Source organism: Echiichthys vipera, assembly GCF_963691815.1.
Source record: "Echiichthys vipera genome assembly, chromosome: 12".
In the NCBI taxonomy this organism is placed as follows: domain Eukaryota; kingdom Metazoa; phylum Chordata; class Actinopteri; order Perciformes; family Trachinidae; genus Echiichthys; species Echiichthys vipera.
Window position 1 is genome coordinate 18,138,353 of NC_139837.1, and position 21,411 is coordinate 18,159,763.

Here is a 21,411-nt window from a genome sequence, read left to right on the forward strand (position 1 = left end):
GACTGGAGGTCTAACAAGTAGCAACCTGTCTCAGTGGCTTTGGGAGGGAAGAAAGAGTCATTCAAATGCAGCTTCTGTTTGATCGCTGGGGGCGACTGCATGAATGTACTGTACCTACTGAGTACACACCAGCTCACTGAAACCTGATTCTCTTTGACTGGAAATATGCTTAGTGATAAACAGACTTGCTGTGCTGTTGCTTATACCAATAAAAATAACTGCTGGAAGTAGAAAATAAAACCATTTTCTGCCTTTGCCTTCCACTCAGGTGTGTGGAAGCAGACAAAATAACAGTGTGATTTATCCAGAGTGTCTTGGCAGCCCCAGTGTCAAATAAATGTCTGTAATGAAATGACAACAGATGTGAAGTGCTGTAGGGAGAAATGACGCAGAATAGACGTCCTGTGAAGCAAATAATTCACCCTAAACTGCAGAAACAGTGTGATGAAAACAAAAGCCTTGGCGGCATATTAAGATACAAAGACACAGACACACAAACACAGAGAAGAACTCAATCAAAAATCCATCAAAACAAGAATCATATGCAAAGGCAGACAATATCTTCCTGCTCTGCAAATCGAGGGGAATAAAAAGCTACGCTACTCCTCATCCATGGCAGCGGTGTGTGTGTGTGTGTGTGTATGTGCACATATGTATGTGCCTTAAATCAGCCATCTAAAAGCCTTGCACGGAACAAGACAATGCTTCTTATTCAATTGGGCCAATGAGCAATAGACAGGAATTGTCATAATTCTGTTGAGACGATATGGCTGGCTAGTGACTGAGTCCACAGGTCGCCCGTATGAGTGACAGATGGGCTCAGCCAACCAGAGAGCTAAGCAGAGCCATCACCCCGACCCTGACCCTACACACACACACACACACACACACACGCACACACACGCACACACACACGCACACACACACACACACACACACACACACACACACACACACACACACACACACACACACACACACACACACACACACACACACACACACACACACACAGACAAGTATGACAGGCACACACAGGGAGTGCATCAGCATTAGCATGCTATCATGCTAGTAGGCCACCACAGACCAAAGAAGTGCCAGCTTGGAGAAAAAAAAGAAAGAAAGAAAGGAAAGGTACAAGTAATAAGAGTTCGATGTGCTGACAAAGAGTAAAAACAGAAAAGAGAAGCAACATAAAACATGATCCAGAACATGTGAGATCCAGAAACGGTGGCAAAGGAAAATGTTTCGAGAGGCAGAGATGGAGAGATAGGCAGAGGGGAGATCGAGGAGGGGTGTTACAGACTGAGATACTTAAAGGGATGTATAAAGCGATGTTTCACATGATAAAGTCAGAGAGAGGGACAGATAAAGATGTGATGCAGACAGAGAGATACGTGGAGAGAAAGGAGTGACAGAGACTAGTGTAAAAGCGAAGAGGAGGAAGTAAGAAGAGTCTTGGAGGAGGGATGGGGGAAAAGTGAAATAATGATGGAGACAAATGGAGAGAGGAAGAAATCGTGGAAGAGCCTCGCATAGAGAGAAAAGGAGGCAACAGTAACTCAGCTGCAAAACAAAGTAAAGAAATCAGGGGAAGGTGGTGGGACAGCTTAAAAAAGAAGTCTCAAGAAAGCGAAAAAACAAAACATAAAATATTTGAAGACCATTGGCTTTTACTAAGCTGCGGCTTGATTGATGTCAGAGGTGATGGATGGTATACAACAGTAAAGCATATTGATTGAGCTACTGTAAAACAGCATACTATAAAGATTGTTCTAGAGTATATAACATGGGACACAACGACTGTTATCAGGTGGTTATTGCACCAGAATACATTACTGACCGGCATATCGTCAACCAGAAAGACGGACCTAATCAGTTAAATTACCTGCTCTGTGTACATACTACATTTGAGAGGAGAATAAAGCAAAAAAAAAAAATGTTCTCTTGTTGGTTGGTTTCTGAGGTGTTCCAAGAGTTATTTCCACGACCCAAAATGTACTATCATTTTGTACGAACTGAGCCTTTGTGTAATGCATTATGGTACAACAGTTTTACCATGCATGGCAGGTGGATACTCACAAGATTGCGGGATCACAAGATCACACAAATCCCACTTGTCAGGCTTCAAGGAATGAGTTCTGTGAAGAGCTACTGGCAGCTACTGCGTGCTTAAGGTGTGTGTCACAAAACGGAAAGGCAACTGTTTGTTGAAAACAACAATGCCGGCTCCTAAAGAGGCTAGCATAGATGCTGAAATAGCATCAGTTATATCATAACTGGAGGGTATTTATTTAAAAAGAAACAAAGAATGACACTGAAGGGTTTTCTAGATGGAAGACTGACTTTGGCAAGAGTTTGACAGACAGATGGTTCAACCAATCACCTGCCAAGTATTTCTTTTGCAAGTCCATTCCCTTTTCTAAACCGTTTCTAATGAGGGCTTCTCAGATGGTTCTGTGTAACAAACCAAATCATGCATCAGGTAAACAATATTGCCCATCAACAGCAAACTCAAAAATAAAGCCCAGTCAGTATGCATACGGACATGTTGGAGTATATTTAATTACACAGCTCTGGTGCCACTAGTGTCTTTGGTTGGACCAGGAAAACACATTGCTGTTTGACACACCTTAACTACTGATGGAAATGCAGGCAGGCAGTTGATAAGAATAATAGCAAATAATCCAACATCCCTGCTGTGATGGTAGGGAAAGCTTATGAAAAGAAATGATAGAAAACACTGTTAGAACTACATTACATTTATATCCTGCGCAGAAACTGATGGATGCTGTAATACCCTTTACCTGCTTTGCTAACATTAGCATACATTACACTAAAAGCCCAACGTCATCGATTCAAACTGACATCTTTATATATAACCCTGCCCATGTTTCATTAAGTAACTTGGCACCAAGCTAAACATATCTTTTATTACTTTGACTAAATCATACAAGAATAGATATTGATCAAGAACTGTTTTCGTAGCATATTAGGTGAGTTTGTCCCAATGGCAGACATTTTTCTCAAATTACTTAATAGGTGGCTGAGGGGCAGGGAGAGGCCAGTATGAGGATGAAGTATGAGGATGAAGCACATGAACTGTTGGCTTCATTACTTACTGACAGACAGACAACAGCTCTTTTAACATAGTAGTATACTGACATGGGTAAATCGCAGCATCACTGAAGGGATGGTTGTAAATATACAAAAGCCGGCTACATTTAAAATAATTACATTTGTAAACAGAGTGCAAAAGGAGACAGGTTTTTTTCCTTATATTCAGACTCTCCAGCAGTTCAGTACATTTTAAAACTAACTTAAAGGCATATAATCAAAGGACATTTCAGCATGGAAGCACAGCAGGGAAACTGTAAGGGAGAAATGGCAATGTTGACAGAACTGTCAGTCAAAAGAATGAAAAAGTGTACCGGTGTCAAAATAACTCTGACAACTATGGCAGTTGCCTCATTTATTTCTCCAAATCTTATTTGCCATAAGTGGCTGAAGCATTTCAATCCAACTGTAACATTTTTCAGCTGACCTGCATCTTTTAATTTCCTCTTGCTGTCGCTCTATCCCAGTTTAACGTCTTTGCCTGAAAAAAAGACTTGGTTTTAAATAGTTTAGATATTGATATTATAGTCACATAAAACCCAAAATAAAACAATGAAGTCTGGTGTTCTAAAAAAGATGGCGGGATTTAGACAAAGACTTGATTTAAACATTTGCAGGACAGGTTGGGGATTCTAATAATGAAAAGCGACAGGGGAATGCATCCTTAGAAATATTTATTTGTCCTTTTTTTGGTGATCTTTTCATTTTAAAAACTATCGTCTTTTTTATTATTCTCATTTTTATTCTATAGATCTTGGTGCATACAATTTGTCTCATTTAAAGAATGTTTTTATCGATTGCTGATAAGAAATATGTCTTGACATTTAGCTTCCCTTTCGATTGATTGCCGCAGCCTGTGTTTTCAGTATGAAGACGCTTTCGTTTCATGTTGTGAATCCATAACTAAAAAATAGCAACTCTATCACACTTATGGTTTGGCACCTTTTTATTTTCCTTGACCTTGTTTCCCCACACACCTGTCTGCTAGCTGTGCATTAGACAACACTTAATTTGTCAGTTCTAATGCTACAATAAGCTTTTTAATTGAGTGTCAGGACATTTGAACCATGTGATCATTGGTAAATACAGACTTTGCAGCAACACAACAGCATTAATAACAACAAGATTGTGGCTACGCTTGTCCGTTTTAAAAACACAGGGCTCTTGTGCTGTTGCTAAATTCTGCCACTGGCAGAATGAATGTTCTCATTTTTGTAACATAAAAAAATTGACTTCTAAAGAAACATCTGAGCTGAGCTGGCACAGCCGACGAGTGTTTATCATTACACTCAGGACCAAAACAAATCAACCAGCTTCTTCTGCACTGTTTGGTGATAAGTTCAGCCACTCGTAGCCAGTACCACGCACACTCATCTCTTGTACACAGAATGAGATGGGAACACCATTCCCTGATTTGTGAATTGCAGGCGAAGGTGAGTCCCTTAATGAAATGAGAGGTGTTGGAGGGAAGGATCAGCATCAACAGGCTCATGAAGAAGAGGGGATGCACCGCCGTACTCGTCATCGTCCTCGCTCCCCCCACCCCCCACCCCCAAACCCCACCCCAAGGTGAAGGCGCTCTCTATCGCTCTACACCTCTCTTTTATTTCCCCTATCTCTCGCTCCTCCCCCTCCTCATACATCGGGGGGCCCTTGACACCTCAAGGAATGAGCTGCCCTTGGAAGACTGAGAGAAAGAGTGAGGGACAGGAGTGTTATACAGTAACCTGATCCTACACACTACACATCAAGCCAAGACTAAATAAAAGAAACATAGAAACACTGTCACACTCAGGCAACAAAGAAAATCATGGCTGAAGATGAATTTGCTGGTATTTATTTTATTTTTTTTGTATGAAGCACGGTGCACTTCATATGCCGCAGGTTTTTTATTCCCAAATGAAAACACAAGCCTGTCTTTTCAAAGATTGTGACTTATCGACCTGGTGATAACATCAACATCGCACTGACGGCGAGTGAAAGCGAGCAGATAGTGTAGCTATCGACTGTTAGACACAGACGTGTTTTTCTATATTTTCATCTCGGATCCCTTTCTGAAGGCTGCCAAACGTTGCTCTCTGGCCCCCGTCTGCCGTTCTTTATTTTCCCCTCTCTTTAATTCTCTGTTTCTGCTCACATCAATTGATGGCTGGCTGCGACTAGTGGTGTCTGTGTTGTTCCAAGCAGAGCAGTAATGGAGACATTTGGAGAGGCAGAGCAGGGCAGGTTAATGCTCTCTGTAATGTGTGTGTGAACAGCGATTTCTTTTCTCTTTTTTCTTTCTTTTTGCAAGAGGCACTGGGCCCCGTGCCACCGGCTCCAAATGTTTTTCCCCTACTAAACTCCTGACCCCAATCTGTGGCCAAGAAAGACAGAAGAGAGAGAGGAAATTGAGGGGGGGGGGGGGGGGGGGTTAAAGATGGATCTGAATGAGACATGGTGCAGATGCTGAGACTAAAGGAGTTATAGCAGGCTTTCCCAAAGAGAGAATATGAGCGAGGCTGGTAAATAAATCACTGATCAACTGTAATGTTTCTTGACACAGAATTTCTCAATGTTTGTATTGGAAACGTAGTGGGGAGAAGGCTACCTCATACGAGATCTAACTATAATGAATGTAATGTAATGGAACTCAACTGCAATGTAACCCTAACTAAATTCCGTCTTCACAGAGAGGAACTAATCATCATTAAATTACAAAGAAGGAGGAAAGAAGACTCATGTAAACATCCCAATTCAGCGCAAAATAGGCCTAAAATGTCTTTCAGATCAATCATTTCGGCACACGCCAGCATTTTGCACTGCTCGCTGTGATGACAGGCTCGAACTTGTGTAGGAGTCATGTCAATTACATCTGAACAGTGAGGAGAGAGGGAGGGAAAGGAGGGAGGGGAGCTTCTAGTTGAAACACACTTAGCGTTCGACATCAGCGCAGGAGATTATATTTGTATTTTACACCCCCCGCTGCGAAGCTGTCTTCCTTGGTGGCTGACGCTCGGAGGTGTCGCTGTGGTAAACGACAGTGACACCCTTGAGTTCCTTCAGGTCAGCGTGGATATTGTAGGCTGTGTTGGAGAGGAAATGGGGGGATGTGAGGATGACAGGGTTAAAGCGTTACAGGCAGGTAGGCTTAAGTTGTCCATGACACCTTTGGAAGTAACGATCCCCTCAGTTTCACTTTTGATGCAGACTGTTAGGATGTGTTCATTCAATGTTTTGATCATTACAACTGTAGGGCATTATACTGAGAGGGGTCTCTATTATTTCATCCACCTCATTATATCAATGTTAATAGGCTAAATAACAGAAACACCTCCCTGTATAAGACACTACAGTTCAACAGCACCACAAACTGTAGCCTCTAAGTTAACCATAAACATCTCTCCAGTTTAAGCTAGGTGTACCTATAAACCAGCAGCTGGGTGTTAAATTAACTAATATTAATCCATTGTCATATCAACCAGCTTACAGTATTTTGGCCTTAATATAAGAAGATGTTTTACACCTCAACATTCAACAATTCCTCTCTCTGTCTGGTCTCCTTTATCTAGTGGTGGTGATAAAAAACGGTAGTTATCTCAGTGCAACTTAACCTTCTGATATTGTTCATGACGTTCAATATTAATCGACTAGCTAATTATGATTCTCTTGAGATGGTCTAATTAAAAATGAAATTATGTTAAAATATTTAAAAGCTACAACTTGTTTACAGCATTGTATTTGAATAACTAAACTGTATTAAGAGACTATTTATTTACTGTATTTATCTTCCTTTATTTAGCACTTATCTTAAAAGGTGTTGCGACCAGGAGGGGGTCATCTTAAAACTCAGATGGACTTATATCCAAGTCAATACGGCATGTTGGATGTACTTTGAAGATAGTGTATTTAACTGTGCTGCGTTTTCCCGTCTCTTGCCAACCCAACACAAAATGGATGAACGTTAGCACTGCACAGAGGCTGAATCGAGGCAATACCTTGATCATGCCAATCTACGCCTTCTCAGATCTTTTTTCAGATGTTGATGGCGTGTCACGTCTTCTCACTTCTCCACTCTACAAATGAAGCCCAGAAAACCAAGATGCCGAAGCAGACTTGACCTGTGTAAAAATCTATCTCTAATCTGAAAGAAAACTCAGATGAATTCTCGGTGAGCCAATTAGAGCGGCGACTAATCCCATAGTAACTTGGCGAAGACGTAAAGCATCCCTTTGTTTCCTCTCTCTTCCTCGCTCTCCTTTCATCTCTCTGCTCTTTTATCTTATCAATAGGCACATATAGAGCGCCACAGACACAGAGCGCCGAGCCTGGATCTTTCAAAAACACTCCGTTTGTGACGTTTTACACCGATTGCCTGTATTCAACACAAAATTATATTAAATTCCAACATCACTTCACCTGGCTGCACGAGAATGATGGTGTTTGCAGCTCATACGACTAATGCAACAGCAAGAAAAAAAAACTGACAGCTGGGTTTGTAATTTCACTAATGGCTCACAAAAGTTTAATCCACTGGGTCATATAATATATATATATCACAGTTTAGATATATACATTATGTGCATTTTATGCTTATCCTGAGTGGACACAGAATTTACTAATGCGTGTTCCTGTCTGTGTTTTGCTAACTTCCTTTATGTGAAATCTACCATATACACACTTCACATTGATATAATTGATAGTGTCACTTCAGCTAATCTGTGAAATGGGAGGGGTTTTCTGCCCCCTCTCCAGTTAATAGCCACATAGCATCGTCTCCACGTGGCGTCTGATTGGCTGAGAGCCACTCCACAGCAGCGGTGTAATAAAAGTTACAAATGAGAGCAGGCTATTAGAGCCATTGACGTGCATAGGCTAGCTTGCTAATTAATTGATCCTGAAACTTCATCTATTCTATAGCCAGAGAGGAACCCTTAATTAATCAGTCTTTCCGTATCGTTGTTCTCCTTTCTCTCAATCCTTCTCTGTCTCTGTCTCTCTCTTTCTCTCTATATCTCTCTGCTTGTCTCTGTCTCTGTCTCTCTCTCTCTCTCAATTGTGAGGTGAAAATGCCCAGTGTCCCATGGGCTGGCATGGAGTGCAGGTCTGGAGTTGTGGAGGAAATGGAAGAAAGAAAGAGTGTGTTGTACGAGTGTGTATCTGCATGGTTGAGATATGTACTTTGAACAGCGAGCCTCCTCTGATTCAAGAGCCTTTCAAAAAGGGAAGGGTGTGACGAGGCTGGAGTGGTCCCCTCTGTACCCCCGCCCCTCCTCTCACTCCATTTTTCCTGGCAGAGGGGCTGATTTATTGGGGCTTCCCAGCCATCCGTCAGACCCAGCAGCGCTGGCTGCATTAACCCCAGAGACAACCCCAGCACTTGGGGCCCCTAAGTGCTTCCAAGTGGCCCTCACTCTCCCCGATGGTGAGGACCCCCCCCCCCCCCCGGCTAAATCGATGTCTTAAATTACCCATCTAACTCCCTAATGTCGATAGTCCACAAGATGATGTTTGGACAGACAAGGGTTTTTACAGCTTTTTGTTTTAATGGAAACTTAAAAGCCTAATCACTTGTTTCTGGACATGGTAAATAAACTCACAAATTAAGTTTTAGTTATTAGTTTTTTAATGTTTCAGTAGAGGGTAGATTTAGTCAGATGTTTAAAAACGTACTTTTTGCCTCTTGTAGTAAGAGACCTCAGTAAGTATTTTTCACAAAAGACATTTTGTGACTGTAGGAAAAGCATATGTTTAAATAGTAAAAAATAAAATGGTTGAATTCCATTTAGCTGCTTCAGTTTCCTTGATCCTTGGCCTTTTTTACAGCACACATTTTCACTTAGTAGGAAGAACATAGGCTCTATTAAGGGCGTACTCCCACTGTCCATTCGTACTGTGCCCCGGGGGCTCGAATGTGCATTGCTTTTACGTCCTCACCCCGCGGAGATTTAGTTTTGTCTGACTTTTTTTGAATATTTTCATCTGACCAAATCTGCAGTTAACACTCTACCTCCGCATCAAACCACCGCAACGGGTCTTTTTAAAGGTCCGTTGCGGGGAACAGACACATATAAATAGACATCAAGACTGCCGTCAATGCTCGCCATCAATGCTTGCCGTCAATGCTTGCACTCTTGCACGTACGTGTGCGCACGCTCGTGCCAGTTTTTGCTTTACAAAAGCCCATCTCTCTCAACAGGGCCATGGCCAGCAAGTGGGCCATGCCTGGGCGCGGTACAGTTGTACTCACACCAAACTAGCCATGAAGCACGCTTGGGCATGGCACAAATAGACAGTGTGAGTGCGCACAAATAACTAATTAATGATAGCTCTGCTCTATTCAAGTGGGCCAGTAAGCCATGACAGTGTGACAGTGAGCCAGCATTCACAATACCAGGACCTTGAAACTGAAGCAGCTGAATGGAATTCAGTCATCATTAATTGTAATATTTACACCTGTGCTTTCCTACTGGAACATGTTAAAACGTCTTCTGTGAAGAAATTTCATTACGACACCACAAGACAGAAAACACATATATTAAATTATTTTTTACTTCAACAATGTAATTAAATTTGTACTAAGAATTGAGATAATTTGTTTGTAGCGGCATCTAGCAGTAAGATGTAACTGCAGGCCAGCCGTTTCTTTCAGAGCCCTCAATCTTGTCATCTTCATTTTTGTTTTTGCTACGGATAGTAGCTTAAAAGACAATTAAATAGATGACAATCTTTTGAGTATAACTTTAAATAAAGGCTTTATTGAGTGTCAACCATTTTCAAAAAGCAAAAAAATGTATAGTTGACAGTTGCATGACACTGGTTTCAATTTAGTGGTTTCATCTGTTTTGAAAACCACTGTAAAACATGTTATTGCACTGCAGAAATTAAGCATACGAAGTGAATAAAAACAAGAGGAGAAATGTTGCTTATTATTTAGGAATGTACACAGCTTGCCCGGTTGAATGGAATACAGACTTTTATGAAGAACAGGCTACAGATGTATTGTTTTCTGTTCGTTCGTCTTTTACTTTTCTTCCTGCTGATTATTACTGAATAAGGATGATTCCTGAAAAATTATCTTTAAAAAGAGAGTGAGACTTGAAAAAAGCTATGCAAAGCTGTGAAGGACAGCAGGCTTGTGAACGGTTGTTCAATGGTTTGAATGGACTGAACAAGCAGCGGGTCAGCCACATTTCCACTTGACTTTAAATGCATGGCTTCTATTAAGTTGGCCCAGTGTGTAAGGAACAAACAGCCAACACTGGTAATGGTTTCTGCCTGACTCCTTGACACATTCACCCCCTCCAGACACACACACACACACACGCACACACACGCACGCGCACACACACACACACACACACACACACACACACACACACACACACACACACACACACCTTCCATTTCTTTCTCTCTCTCTTTCATTTTCCAAGATTTCTCCCACTCCATCACCCCTCCTCTCTTTTCACATCAAACACTAATGTTTCCTTCAAATTCCTTTTCCTCTCTGTCTGCCAACTTTGAAATCACAGGAAATTACGCTAAGGACTGGCGGGGGGGGGGGGGGGGGGGGGGTTTCTTCTTCTATTTTTTCCCGCTTTCAACTTCATTCCACTTCCCAAACAGACGCTTTCCTCGTGGCCTGTCATCCCCAAGACACCCGCCTCCTTCTTCTACTTCCTCCTCTTCTTTTTTTTTTCTTCTGCTGATATGTTTGTTCTGGCTCCCATAACTCCACTCACACACACACACACACACACACACACACACACACACACACACACACACACACACACACACACACACACACACACACACACACACACACACACAGAGTCTCTTGTGCTTTTTCGCATGCACACTCTGTCTCTCACCCTTTGTGACACGCTCAAACTGTCTCTCACAGACATGCATGCAGACGTGGCATGACGCTAACGACACCTAATGCAAGTTCCAGGCTTATTTGCTTTGGTAGGCACGTGTTTTAATATTCTCTGAGAGATCAACAGTGGTGTCTGTGCTTGCCTCCTATGGCTGGATCAACAAAAGGAGGCCACGAGCAGAGTACCTAATCTGTAGTGAACTGCACAGTAAAGAATGTGTCATGCCGCGTGTGAGAGCTCATGTTTACGATCATGGCAACATGTGTATAGGTGAACCGTCTGCACGCATGTGGCTGAAGAGACAGAGAACTCCAGACAATAAGCTTGAGGGCCTGAACGAGTAAACAAGGTCCCCCAGAAACAATGACTCAACCTGGACTGAAGGGTCACATATAGCCTCTGGGTTACACACACAGTGAGTACCTTTACATGTGCACCAATAACTTTACCACTGTAAACAACCAGATCATAAAAAAAACGTTCAGTCACAGTGTTTATATGAACTATAGGAGAGATACTTGTGATATACAGGTAATTTAATTTCTCGATAACGATATATATATATATATATATATATATATATATATATATATATATATATATATATATATATCACGATATAGCATGTTTTTTTTCGCCATGAGTATTTTCTCACTGTTCAGCTGATTTGTTTTCGACATTGCGATAGAAAAGATTTAGAAAATACATACAATAGACAAATCGTTTTGACAATATATTTCATCATATCGCCCAACCCTACTTGCCATGCAGTGTTTTCATTTCAGAGATTTCTGACTCCAACAAGAAAATAATAAGTCTGTGGTCCTCAAGGCATTAAACAATGGCCTTGTCCCTGTTACTCTGGATATCCTGCTGTCAACTATTTTCATAGGGACTATTTTTTCAGTTGAAAGTAGTTATTATAATAAACTACTAATAAAAACTTTTTACAGAAGTCTGTGGGTTTTCTTAAGTAATGTGAACAGAAATCCGGCATATAGATGTTGCTCTTGGATTTGTTTTTTATTATTATTGGGGCATGTAATGCTTTTATTAAATAGCAACAGTAGAGCGATGGTGGCAAGGAGGGGCAGGGAGACGCAACAAAGCATTGTGTTTCATGGCCAACGTCTTCACCCCTAAGCTACAGGAGTGCCCTGTAAATGTTCAACCCTGTGAGCACCAGAGTGAATGAAGTCACCTTCATTGTCCTGGGATGGCGGCAAAAATGTCAGATAAGTCAGATATTTCAAAACCTAGGCAAAGACAACAAAAACTATATGACCAGATGTCAGATACCAGATATCCCCATGAAGAGTGAAGCAAAATAACATTTTACCCTTTGATTAAAAAATAAAATACCTTATCAGGTGTTATCAAAATGATTGAAAGTGCATCCATGACATATCCAAGCTATCCAATAGCTCCACTGGATGAAATGTATGGATTGCTGTGGAGTTCATATTTAATATGAGCGGGGCTTAATTTTAGCAGCATTTGATCATAATAATGAAAAGCAGTCAAAGAGGACCTTTTGTTCTCACACATGCACACACAGAGTCACTAAGTCATGGGGAAATCACAGAGATAGACATACACACATATCTTTGTTGACGTCACGTTGCCTGGCAACATCCCAGCACGTTTGGCTGTAACAAGCTGAGGTCTCTGACTGCATCATGGGGGATGTGTGCCGGGTCTTACATCACCCACAATCCCCCTTGGTGATGCAGCCACAGTTGAGATGGTGAGAATGTTCTTTGCAGCTGATCCTGGGGCAGTTTTAATACCATATCTGAGGTTAAGAAAGAGGGAGGGGTGGCTGATTTCTCCTCCTCCAGACACAGCTGCAATCATGTCCATCTTAACTGCATTTGGTGCATCTTTTGATATGTAATTAATAGTCACTTTCAGACTTGGTATACAGTGAATTTTGCAGTACACATCTGGGGCATTCATTTTCAGCCCTCCCTGCTCCTCCCTGATCAGACCCCTGGACGCTTTTCTGTAGGTGAGGCTCATTACGCTCATCTGAGAGGGTGGAATTAAACCTCCTCCTCCGAACTCATTACTGTGAGCTAGATTTCACCAGCTGTAGATAGGCAATGCAGTGGTGCGGCTTTTAAAACCAGAGCCAGATAATTAGAAACTTTAGAAGCGCATTTCCCATGGCTATAGCCAGAGTGAACAACTAATTCTATTTGAACTAATTACGTTCCATAGCGCTACGTACAGGCTATGTAATACGCCTGAGGATTTCATCACAAAGCAGTACCGGGGATGTATTTTTGTGCGTGGAACTGACTGTACGTCATTATGCGTCGGTATTACTCTCTATGCACAGCACGTCTGAACATATACACCCCCATGCACTCCCTACTGTGTGTATTTCCGACTGCAAAAACCCTTAAGCAGGCTTAATAATGCTTGTTTTGGGAGTGTGATGACATCATAAAAATACGTCAGATGAGGTCTAGACCTCACAAACATAACATGATGAATTTAGTAACACGTGATTTTTATTTGGTATTGTGATAAGGGTAGGTAAGTTGTGGCTTCAGTCTACACCTTTTTTTGACATTTAATCTTATTCTTATTTATGGCAATTTCAAGAACAAAATACAGATACATTGAATTAAAACTATTTTATTATTATTTTATTATAAACACTCATAGCCTGTAAACACATAACCCAAATAGTTCAAACACAAGATAATAAGAAAAAAAATAAAAATATTGATGAAAACCTGAAAGAGAATAAAGCTCCTCCAAAGCCAGAGGAGTCATAATAGAGCTGTTGTGTAGTGTTTAATTCCTCATGATGAGGTGTAGTAGCTTTTTCATTCTTTGTGCACCTGTTTGGAATGTCATCCTTTATCTTCAGATGATGTTTTCTTTAAAGAAGTTCAACATATATTTTGACTGCATAATGTGAAAATTGTAGGTGAGAGTCTACAAACATGTGAACATTAATAAACAGTTTTCTCTGTACAATATTTTAAGACATTGCTAGTCTGTCCGTCCATCTGTTTCCCTCCTTCTTTCTCTCTCTCTCTTTCTCTCTCTGTGGTCTTGCTACGTGTGAAAGCTTGCCCGCCCCTATAAGAGGTGTCCAAGTCCAGACCAACAGACCAGGCTGACTAAATATAGCAGGCAGTGACAGCAGAGACACTCCCCTCTTCTCTCACTGTGGCGCTCAGTATGGCTGTTCTTACTCCAAACCATACTGATGGAACTATGTCTCTCTCTCTCACACACACGCACACGCACACACACACACACACACACACACACGCACACGCACACGCACACGCACACACACACACACACACACACACACACACACACACACACAGAAGTTTGCTTTCTGACAGAAATGTGGGACACACATATCATTCACATTAATACACACATAAAGTAGTACACACAGATTAATACACATGCATTCTCTGTATGTCTCCCTCAAAAGCACACACACACACACACCCTTTCAGTCCAAATGGGCTTTACTTAAGACGCAATAAAGCAGACAGACGCACTATTGTCTCCAACACAGGCCTATTGTGTCGCACAGAGAGAGAGTGGATCGGCAATGCTGCGTTTATGTTTACTACCCTGAGAATTCCACTACACACAGACACAAACACACACAATTAAAGAGTCATGCAAACAAAAAATAAAGCAAGCATGCACGCACACACATACAGCACAAAGCATAATAGAAATACATAATCAAGCATACCAGCGCTCCATCAACAAGCATGAGCACACACATACACACACATCCATCTCGCTCCAATGGGAAGCTAAGGGGAAGCTGAGTGATGAACAGGAGTGATATCACCACATGCCAGGTTGTCAGATGTGCTGCCTGGTATTTTAGGCTGCGTCTCAAATTGAACATGCCAGGCCTTCGGGGGGTAAATTGCTGGCGAAAGGTCACCACGAGGGGCAAATGTCCCACAGTAATATTGCTTATAATACCAGCCACAATGTCTGGTTGGGCACAGCAGAGGGGGCTGACTCATTCATGAATCCCACTCAGACGCACAACAATGTAGCGTTTGGGTTTGTTGACATACCTGCTGTTGAGGATACTGCATCCCGCCCATGCCCATTTGGCCCCTCCCCTGCATGTTCATTGGATATCTGTGTGGAGGAGGCGATGTGTATGGCTGGCTAGGAGGGTAAGGCCCACCCGCTGGCTGCTGAGGAGTGGTGTAGGGATTGTTGGCCATGTTGTACAGCTGTGAGCGCTTCATAGCCATGAAGTCCATGGAGGACACCTGTTGAGGGGAAAAAGAAGGATTAAAGATATGTAATCAGCATTTCTTTGTTGGCTAATATTTCACAATTACCTCATGACTGTGCATTGTGATTGGCTGAGAGTCGTTCAAAATAAATCCAGCATCTGCCAAGTTGGACATGAGTCCACTTAGTGCACACACTCTAAACCACAGCCACCATTGATTTATCTTATAATTACACAGCGAGAGGAAGTCTTAAATTATCATCTACAGGTCGTAAATGAACTACAAATGGAATTAAGTAAGCAAAGATGTTTATTGCATAGCTATGAGGAGTAAACTTTGCTGGAGGAGGGCCAAAATATAATGATTTAATTAAAACCCAAAGCTTGTATCTTTGTTTTAATGCCTGAAAGGGTTTTAAAAGTGTTGTAAATGTTGTTTAAAGCGATGGGAAGCCATAGCAATAAAAAATCTATGGCCTCGTTCCCACAACCACAGCCCAGCAGTGCCAGTAATCGCCGTACAGCGCTCCCTCTCAGTTGCTTGTTTGCATGTTGTTGCTTACAGAAAAATTGGCAGAAATACTGATAATAATAACATTTGAGTTTGAATCCTAGAAGAGACTTCAGGGCAGGGAAGCAGTCAAAGTACCTGCTCTCCAAAGCTACACGTCGACAGCTAGCGTCTTATATGAACACAAAACAAAATCAAAGAGAAGAAAGAGAAGGCGTCAAGGGCGATCTATTCCATTGTAAGTATTTCAGAGCCTTTTTAGAGGTTGTTTGGGGTCTCAGTGAGCCATTGGAAAATTCTGGTACAGTGCGTCAGGCTAATGCTAATCCGTCACCCGCAGTGGCGTGTTTGTCTGATAATGTGGACTTCTTCTATCTTCCCTCTCTCCTCTCGTGCTTTCTCCCTTTTGTCTCCGCCGTGTAGGATCATGTGTGATTCATGACATTTTGTTCCTACTGTTTCTTACACACACACACACACACACACACACACACACACTCACACACACATACACACACATACACACACACACACACACACACAAACACACACTCTTTCACTTCTCCTCTATCATCTACAACTAACCCCTTCCTCCTCCTCCTCCTCCTCCACCACCAGCTCCCTCCTCAGTTCCCTCTCCTCTTCCCAACTCAATATCACCTCGTCTAGTGCAGAGGAGAAATTGCCGTTGCCTCATATTGCCAGGCTAATATCAAGAAGACATGTCAGGGGATGGGAGCACTTTATTCAGCAGGTTACGTGCTGACGGTTACGGCGCTCTAGCTTTAAAGTGGTTTTGTCTACTGAGGCATGTGCGTGGAGTACATTGGACTATTTCACAGAGTGTGGATGAGAAAGAGAGAGAGTGTGTTTGGGTTGTGAGAGAGACAGAGAAAGAACACCAGAGAGAGAGGGGGAATGAGTACTCTTGGGTGTCTAAAAGTTATTTCACAGCATGGAGGTGTGTGTGGGTGTGTTTGAGGAGAGGGGGTTATCCTGCAAAGGTCTGCATCATCAGGATTTCGAGGGCCTAATCCTAAGGAGGGAGGTAAAAAAAATGCCTTTTGCTACGCCTTCATGTGTGAAACTACTAATGCTGCTGGAGCTATGTCACAAAACCAGACAAAACTGACATCTCATCTGACAAAATGATTGCCAGCATTAGATGAAGCACATTAGGGGATAATTAAAGTCCTGGGCAATTTTGGAGTAGATACCCGTTTGAAAATGTTTTTGTTTGAAAAATCATTAGAATTTTTTGAAATACTGACGGAGAAAAATTCGTCAGTATCTGCAAACAAAATCCAAGCTGGATTTTGTTTGCAGAGGAACACCATGAATAATCAGATTATTTATCTCCTTAGAACTCAGTAAAACGATGAAGAGCCTGACTGAACAGGAACAAGCATGATCTAATAACTTAATTCAGAATGCAACTGAAATAGATTTAGTCCTTCATTGCATCTGGACTGAGCATTATACAGAGTTAAAACCAACTGAATATCAAAGGAGAGATTTGTTTAAGAGGATACTTTGATGTGCTAAAACCGACTGTGGTCATATGATTCTAATGTAGCGATAATGGTGTTTTTGCTAGAGTGGAGGGCAACACATGACCTTCTTCGATGTTTGTACACTTAGAACACGCCACAAGCCAGACACACACATACACAGGTCCGCTGCTCCATCCAGTTCACCATGCCATCTCAAGAAAATCCAGGGCACTGTGCTACCCGTGATATGGAACACACACACACACACCCCTCCGCAGCTCCATCCAGTTCACCATGCCATCTCAAGGGGTCCTCCGTTTGCCAAAAATGCCGAGTGCAACATAAGTAAATCCCCTCACATGGCTGCCAAGTGTAAACACGCGCTTGTAAAAAAAACAAAAAACATTAACTGCTGCACTTAGAAAGGTACTGGACATAGAAAACAACTTCAGAGATTTGGGAGAGGAGAAGTGGGCGCTCGATTAAACACACACACACACACACACACACACACAAATGTGTGATAGCAGAATTTTGTACTGGCTCCCACTGTTTTTCTCTCACTCACTCTCTTGCACACTTTATTCTTAAATAGAGCAGCCACAATGGAATGATATACATTGGTCCATCTTCCACACTTGGCGTTATCCACACCTGTCCATGGAGGCAGAAAAAAAGTATTCTCCGTCTCCCCAAACGGAGCCTCATATCTGCTCTCATGACAAGTTGCACTAAATAAGATTTCAGCCCACTGCAGCCTTTTCATAGAGATATGCCCACCATTTCCCTCACACCAGGCATTTAAAAAAAACAAAAAACGCCAACAATTCTTGACAAATTGAAACTTTTTTTTTCTCCCCTCAGAGAAATGGCTGTACTTAGGAAAAAAAATATGAATATGACACGAAGTGAATCGTGTTTGTGCCAGGAGGGACAGCAGATAAAAAACTCGAGGGAATACACAGAAATGTTTTTTTATTATATTCCAGTGTGTTTTTCACTTTTGTTCATCTGTGCATGCCATTCAATGGTGGAGGGGGAGGAGGCACGGGAGACAATAGTAATTCAACTGCTAAATTTAAAATTCAATTTATGAACTCCTCTTCAGTGTTTTTTTTTTTGCAAAAACAAAGCCATTAAAACAGAACATGGGTGAAATTACTGTGGGGTGAAACCTGCTAAATTGCTTTTCTGAGCTCAATCGACAACATTTTTATGTTGCAAAAACGATTTTATTCCTCCTCGCTTTAATGTGCTAAGTTGTTAATCACAAAGAGACAAAAATGCTAGACACAAAAGGCTAGGATTTGTGTATTATGAGACACACACTGGGCTCAAACAAACATAAAACAATATTGGTAAATGGTTATTATTCCAATTTCATTTCGAATGCAGGATTTTTTCCCCCAAATCTTCTGATTTATCAGCCGTGGTGCATGAATGAACGTGTTCAGGTTTACACACACACACACACACACACACACACACACAAAGTGTTCCTGGGGCTATTACTACCCTTGTCCTTCACATCAGATGACCAAATCATCACCTGTCTGCATCAGCCTTCTCCTTTTTTATTTACTACACACACCCACACACACACACATACACACACACACACACACACACACACACACATTCCATACATACCAGTGTTTCCACTAAAATCCTATGTTTTCTCCGATTTACAGCAGCCCGGCGGTCTTCATACAATCATCACTTTAATAAAATATGTTCCTTCATAAGTTCTTTATTGACTACAAACTGCTGTATTGAGCGATGGCTACTTCAGAAATAGTTTTATGACCTGGTGATTTAATACGGTCTACAACAACAGATATTTCCTGTTGGATAGGCAACAGTTCCTAAAAGGCAAATCTCAGGCCCAATGTAGCTACGTGGATACTCCTGAGGTTTCAGTGTGATGCATTATACAAAAATAGCGGGATTTACACTGGAGATGAGAATTAGAGAACAAAGTATTAATTCTTGAGATATTCTGAAATACTGTTATTTTTTATTGTTCAGAATTTGATAGGATATCAGTTGTGGCTATAACACTGCTGAACAAGCATGTTTAAATAACCAAGGCACTTCAACAAAAACCTTTATTTTGTGAAAAAGGAGTGAGCAAAATTAGAGATTTCAACAATGTTTTCTTAGGGCTATAGGATTCAAAAATGAATAGGAAATGTAGAGGCCCTTTGCTTTGAATGACTTGAATGACACAGGAAATCACACTGTTCTGGTTTAATCTTGGTCCATTCTTCTTCAGTAACTGTAGTGGGTTTCCGAGGCATGGACTCTGGTCTGGCCATTTCATTGTTTCAATATTCTTAGCTTCAAGGAACTGTTTAACCTGTTTTGCAGTGTGACAGGAGGCATTGTCTTGCATGAAAATTGTGGGCTGATTGGGAGATAAATTCAGTGAAGGTATTGCATGTTGCCAAAGGAGGTTCACATAAACATTTGCATTCACCCTGCAATGTAGCTGTACAAGAGGCCCAACTCCTGCTGCAGAAAACATCCCTAAAACCATGACACTTCCTCCTCCAAATTTAACTGACAGCTTCACACACTTCGGGTTCAGTCTTTCCCCAGTCCTACGCCGAACATTATGTTTCCCATCAGACTGAACTGGCGAGCAACTCCAGCTGCAGTGTTCAACCGATTCCCCATTGAGTCTTTGCATAATCCTGTCTCTCCTGCACTTGTTTTACGTGGACGACCGGCCTTTTGGGGGGACTTAAATGAATCTGTGTCCTTATAAAGTTTAAAATTCTTGAAATCACAGACTTGCAACAGCCAGTCTCTCTCTGATGGCTGAGAGGGTCATCCCTTTGGCCTTCTTCTTTACAACCTGCTGTTGCAGGGTTTCAGTCGCCTTAGAGCAACTCGCCATCTTGCAAAGTAACCAGGAGAGCTGCCAGATATATACAGTAGGGTGTGTCCAACCATTAATTAAACTGTCATCGGGTGCAAGATTAACGTCAATGACTGAGAGGTATCTGAAAGTGTTTTCTTATTTTGCTAAGATTAGATTATTTTGCTGCTTTTTTCAGAAAATAAAGATTTTTGATGAAGTGGGTTATTCAAATACACATGCTAGTACAGCAGAGGTATAACCACAGCTGATATTCTATCAAATTCTGAACAATAAAAAATAACAAGATTTCAGAATAAACCGTATTAATATTGCTTTCTAATTTGATCTCCAGTGTATATTTCCCAACTATCATATTATCAAACCCGTTCGGCACTCACATGGCGCAAATCAGTGTGAAAATGCTTCTGAATATCACCACAGACAAACGCATCAAACCTGATTGTGTATGAAAATTAGCCCCAAGATGCCTTTTGGTATTGATTATCTCATCTTTTCCTTGGAAGGACAACTGCTGAATGCCAGCTTTCATACCTGTGTAATGAAACCATTTTATCCTGTGTGCATTTGTGAGGAGAAACAAATAAGGATAATAATTGTCAACGGATCCTCTTTATCCTCTGCCGCGTCTGCCTCTGGAGAATCAACATGCTGCAGTCAGAGCTGGTTGGTCTGCCGGGACAATCAGCCTTGTCTTTTATGTGTTTTATTTATACCATGCAACAGAGCACTCTCCAATTCCTATTACACTACGGGGCCCGGCGATGCCTCGGCCTCTAGAACAAAGCTCTGCATTTCAGGCTTGAAACCCTGAGCATTTGGGCCTACTGTTTCAAACAGAAGAAAAATGGAAAGGGTGGAAAGAGAAAAGATGGGAGAGGAGGAGGAGAGGGAGAGAGAGAGAAAGAGGAGAAGAGAGACTGCAGCAGTGGGCGAGTACAGATCCAGTTCCATTTTAATGTGTGCAAATTCCCCCGCTCCTGCTGACTAAGATTAGAAAAATTAATTTCATGGATGCAGAGACAATACTGATGTCATCAAGCGGAGAGGAGAGGAGCAGCAGCACGCTATTAACTCCTCCCTGCCCGGCCTCCATGAGGAATAGATCACTCTTTAGTATCGGTCCATCACTTCATTTCACTGCCAGGATTCAAGCAAGTAAACTAAATACTAAATGCTGACAGCAAAACGCAACGGTTAGCCTTGGCAGATCTTTTCTATCAAGCTACCTGACCCTAAAAACAGAACTTAATGTAGAAGTGTGTTGTGAAGTAGCTGAGCCGTGTTTA

The 21,411-nt window shown here is 41.7% G+C and overlaps 1 protein-coding gene across 3 annotated transcripts in view; it reads right to left on the reverse strand.

Annotated features, from left to right (window-relative positions):
- Positions 1–21,411, reverse strand: part of LOC310954539 (AT-rich interactive domain-containing protein 1B-like) — a 189,295-nt gene that overhangs the window by 149,165 nt on the left and 18,719 nt on the right. For all 3 annotated transcript variants that reach the window (XM_083924050.1, XM_083924051.1, XM_083924049.1), the window contains exon 2: positions 15,065–15,268. In XM_083924050.1, coding sequence (XP_083780176.1) covers positions 15,065–15,268 — 204 coding nt within the window. The remainder of the gene's footprint in view (positions 1–15,064; positions 15,269–21,411) is intronic.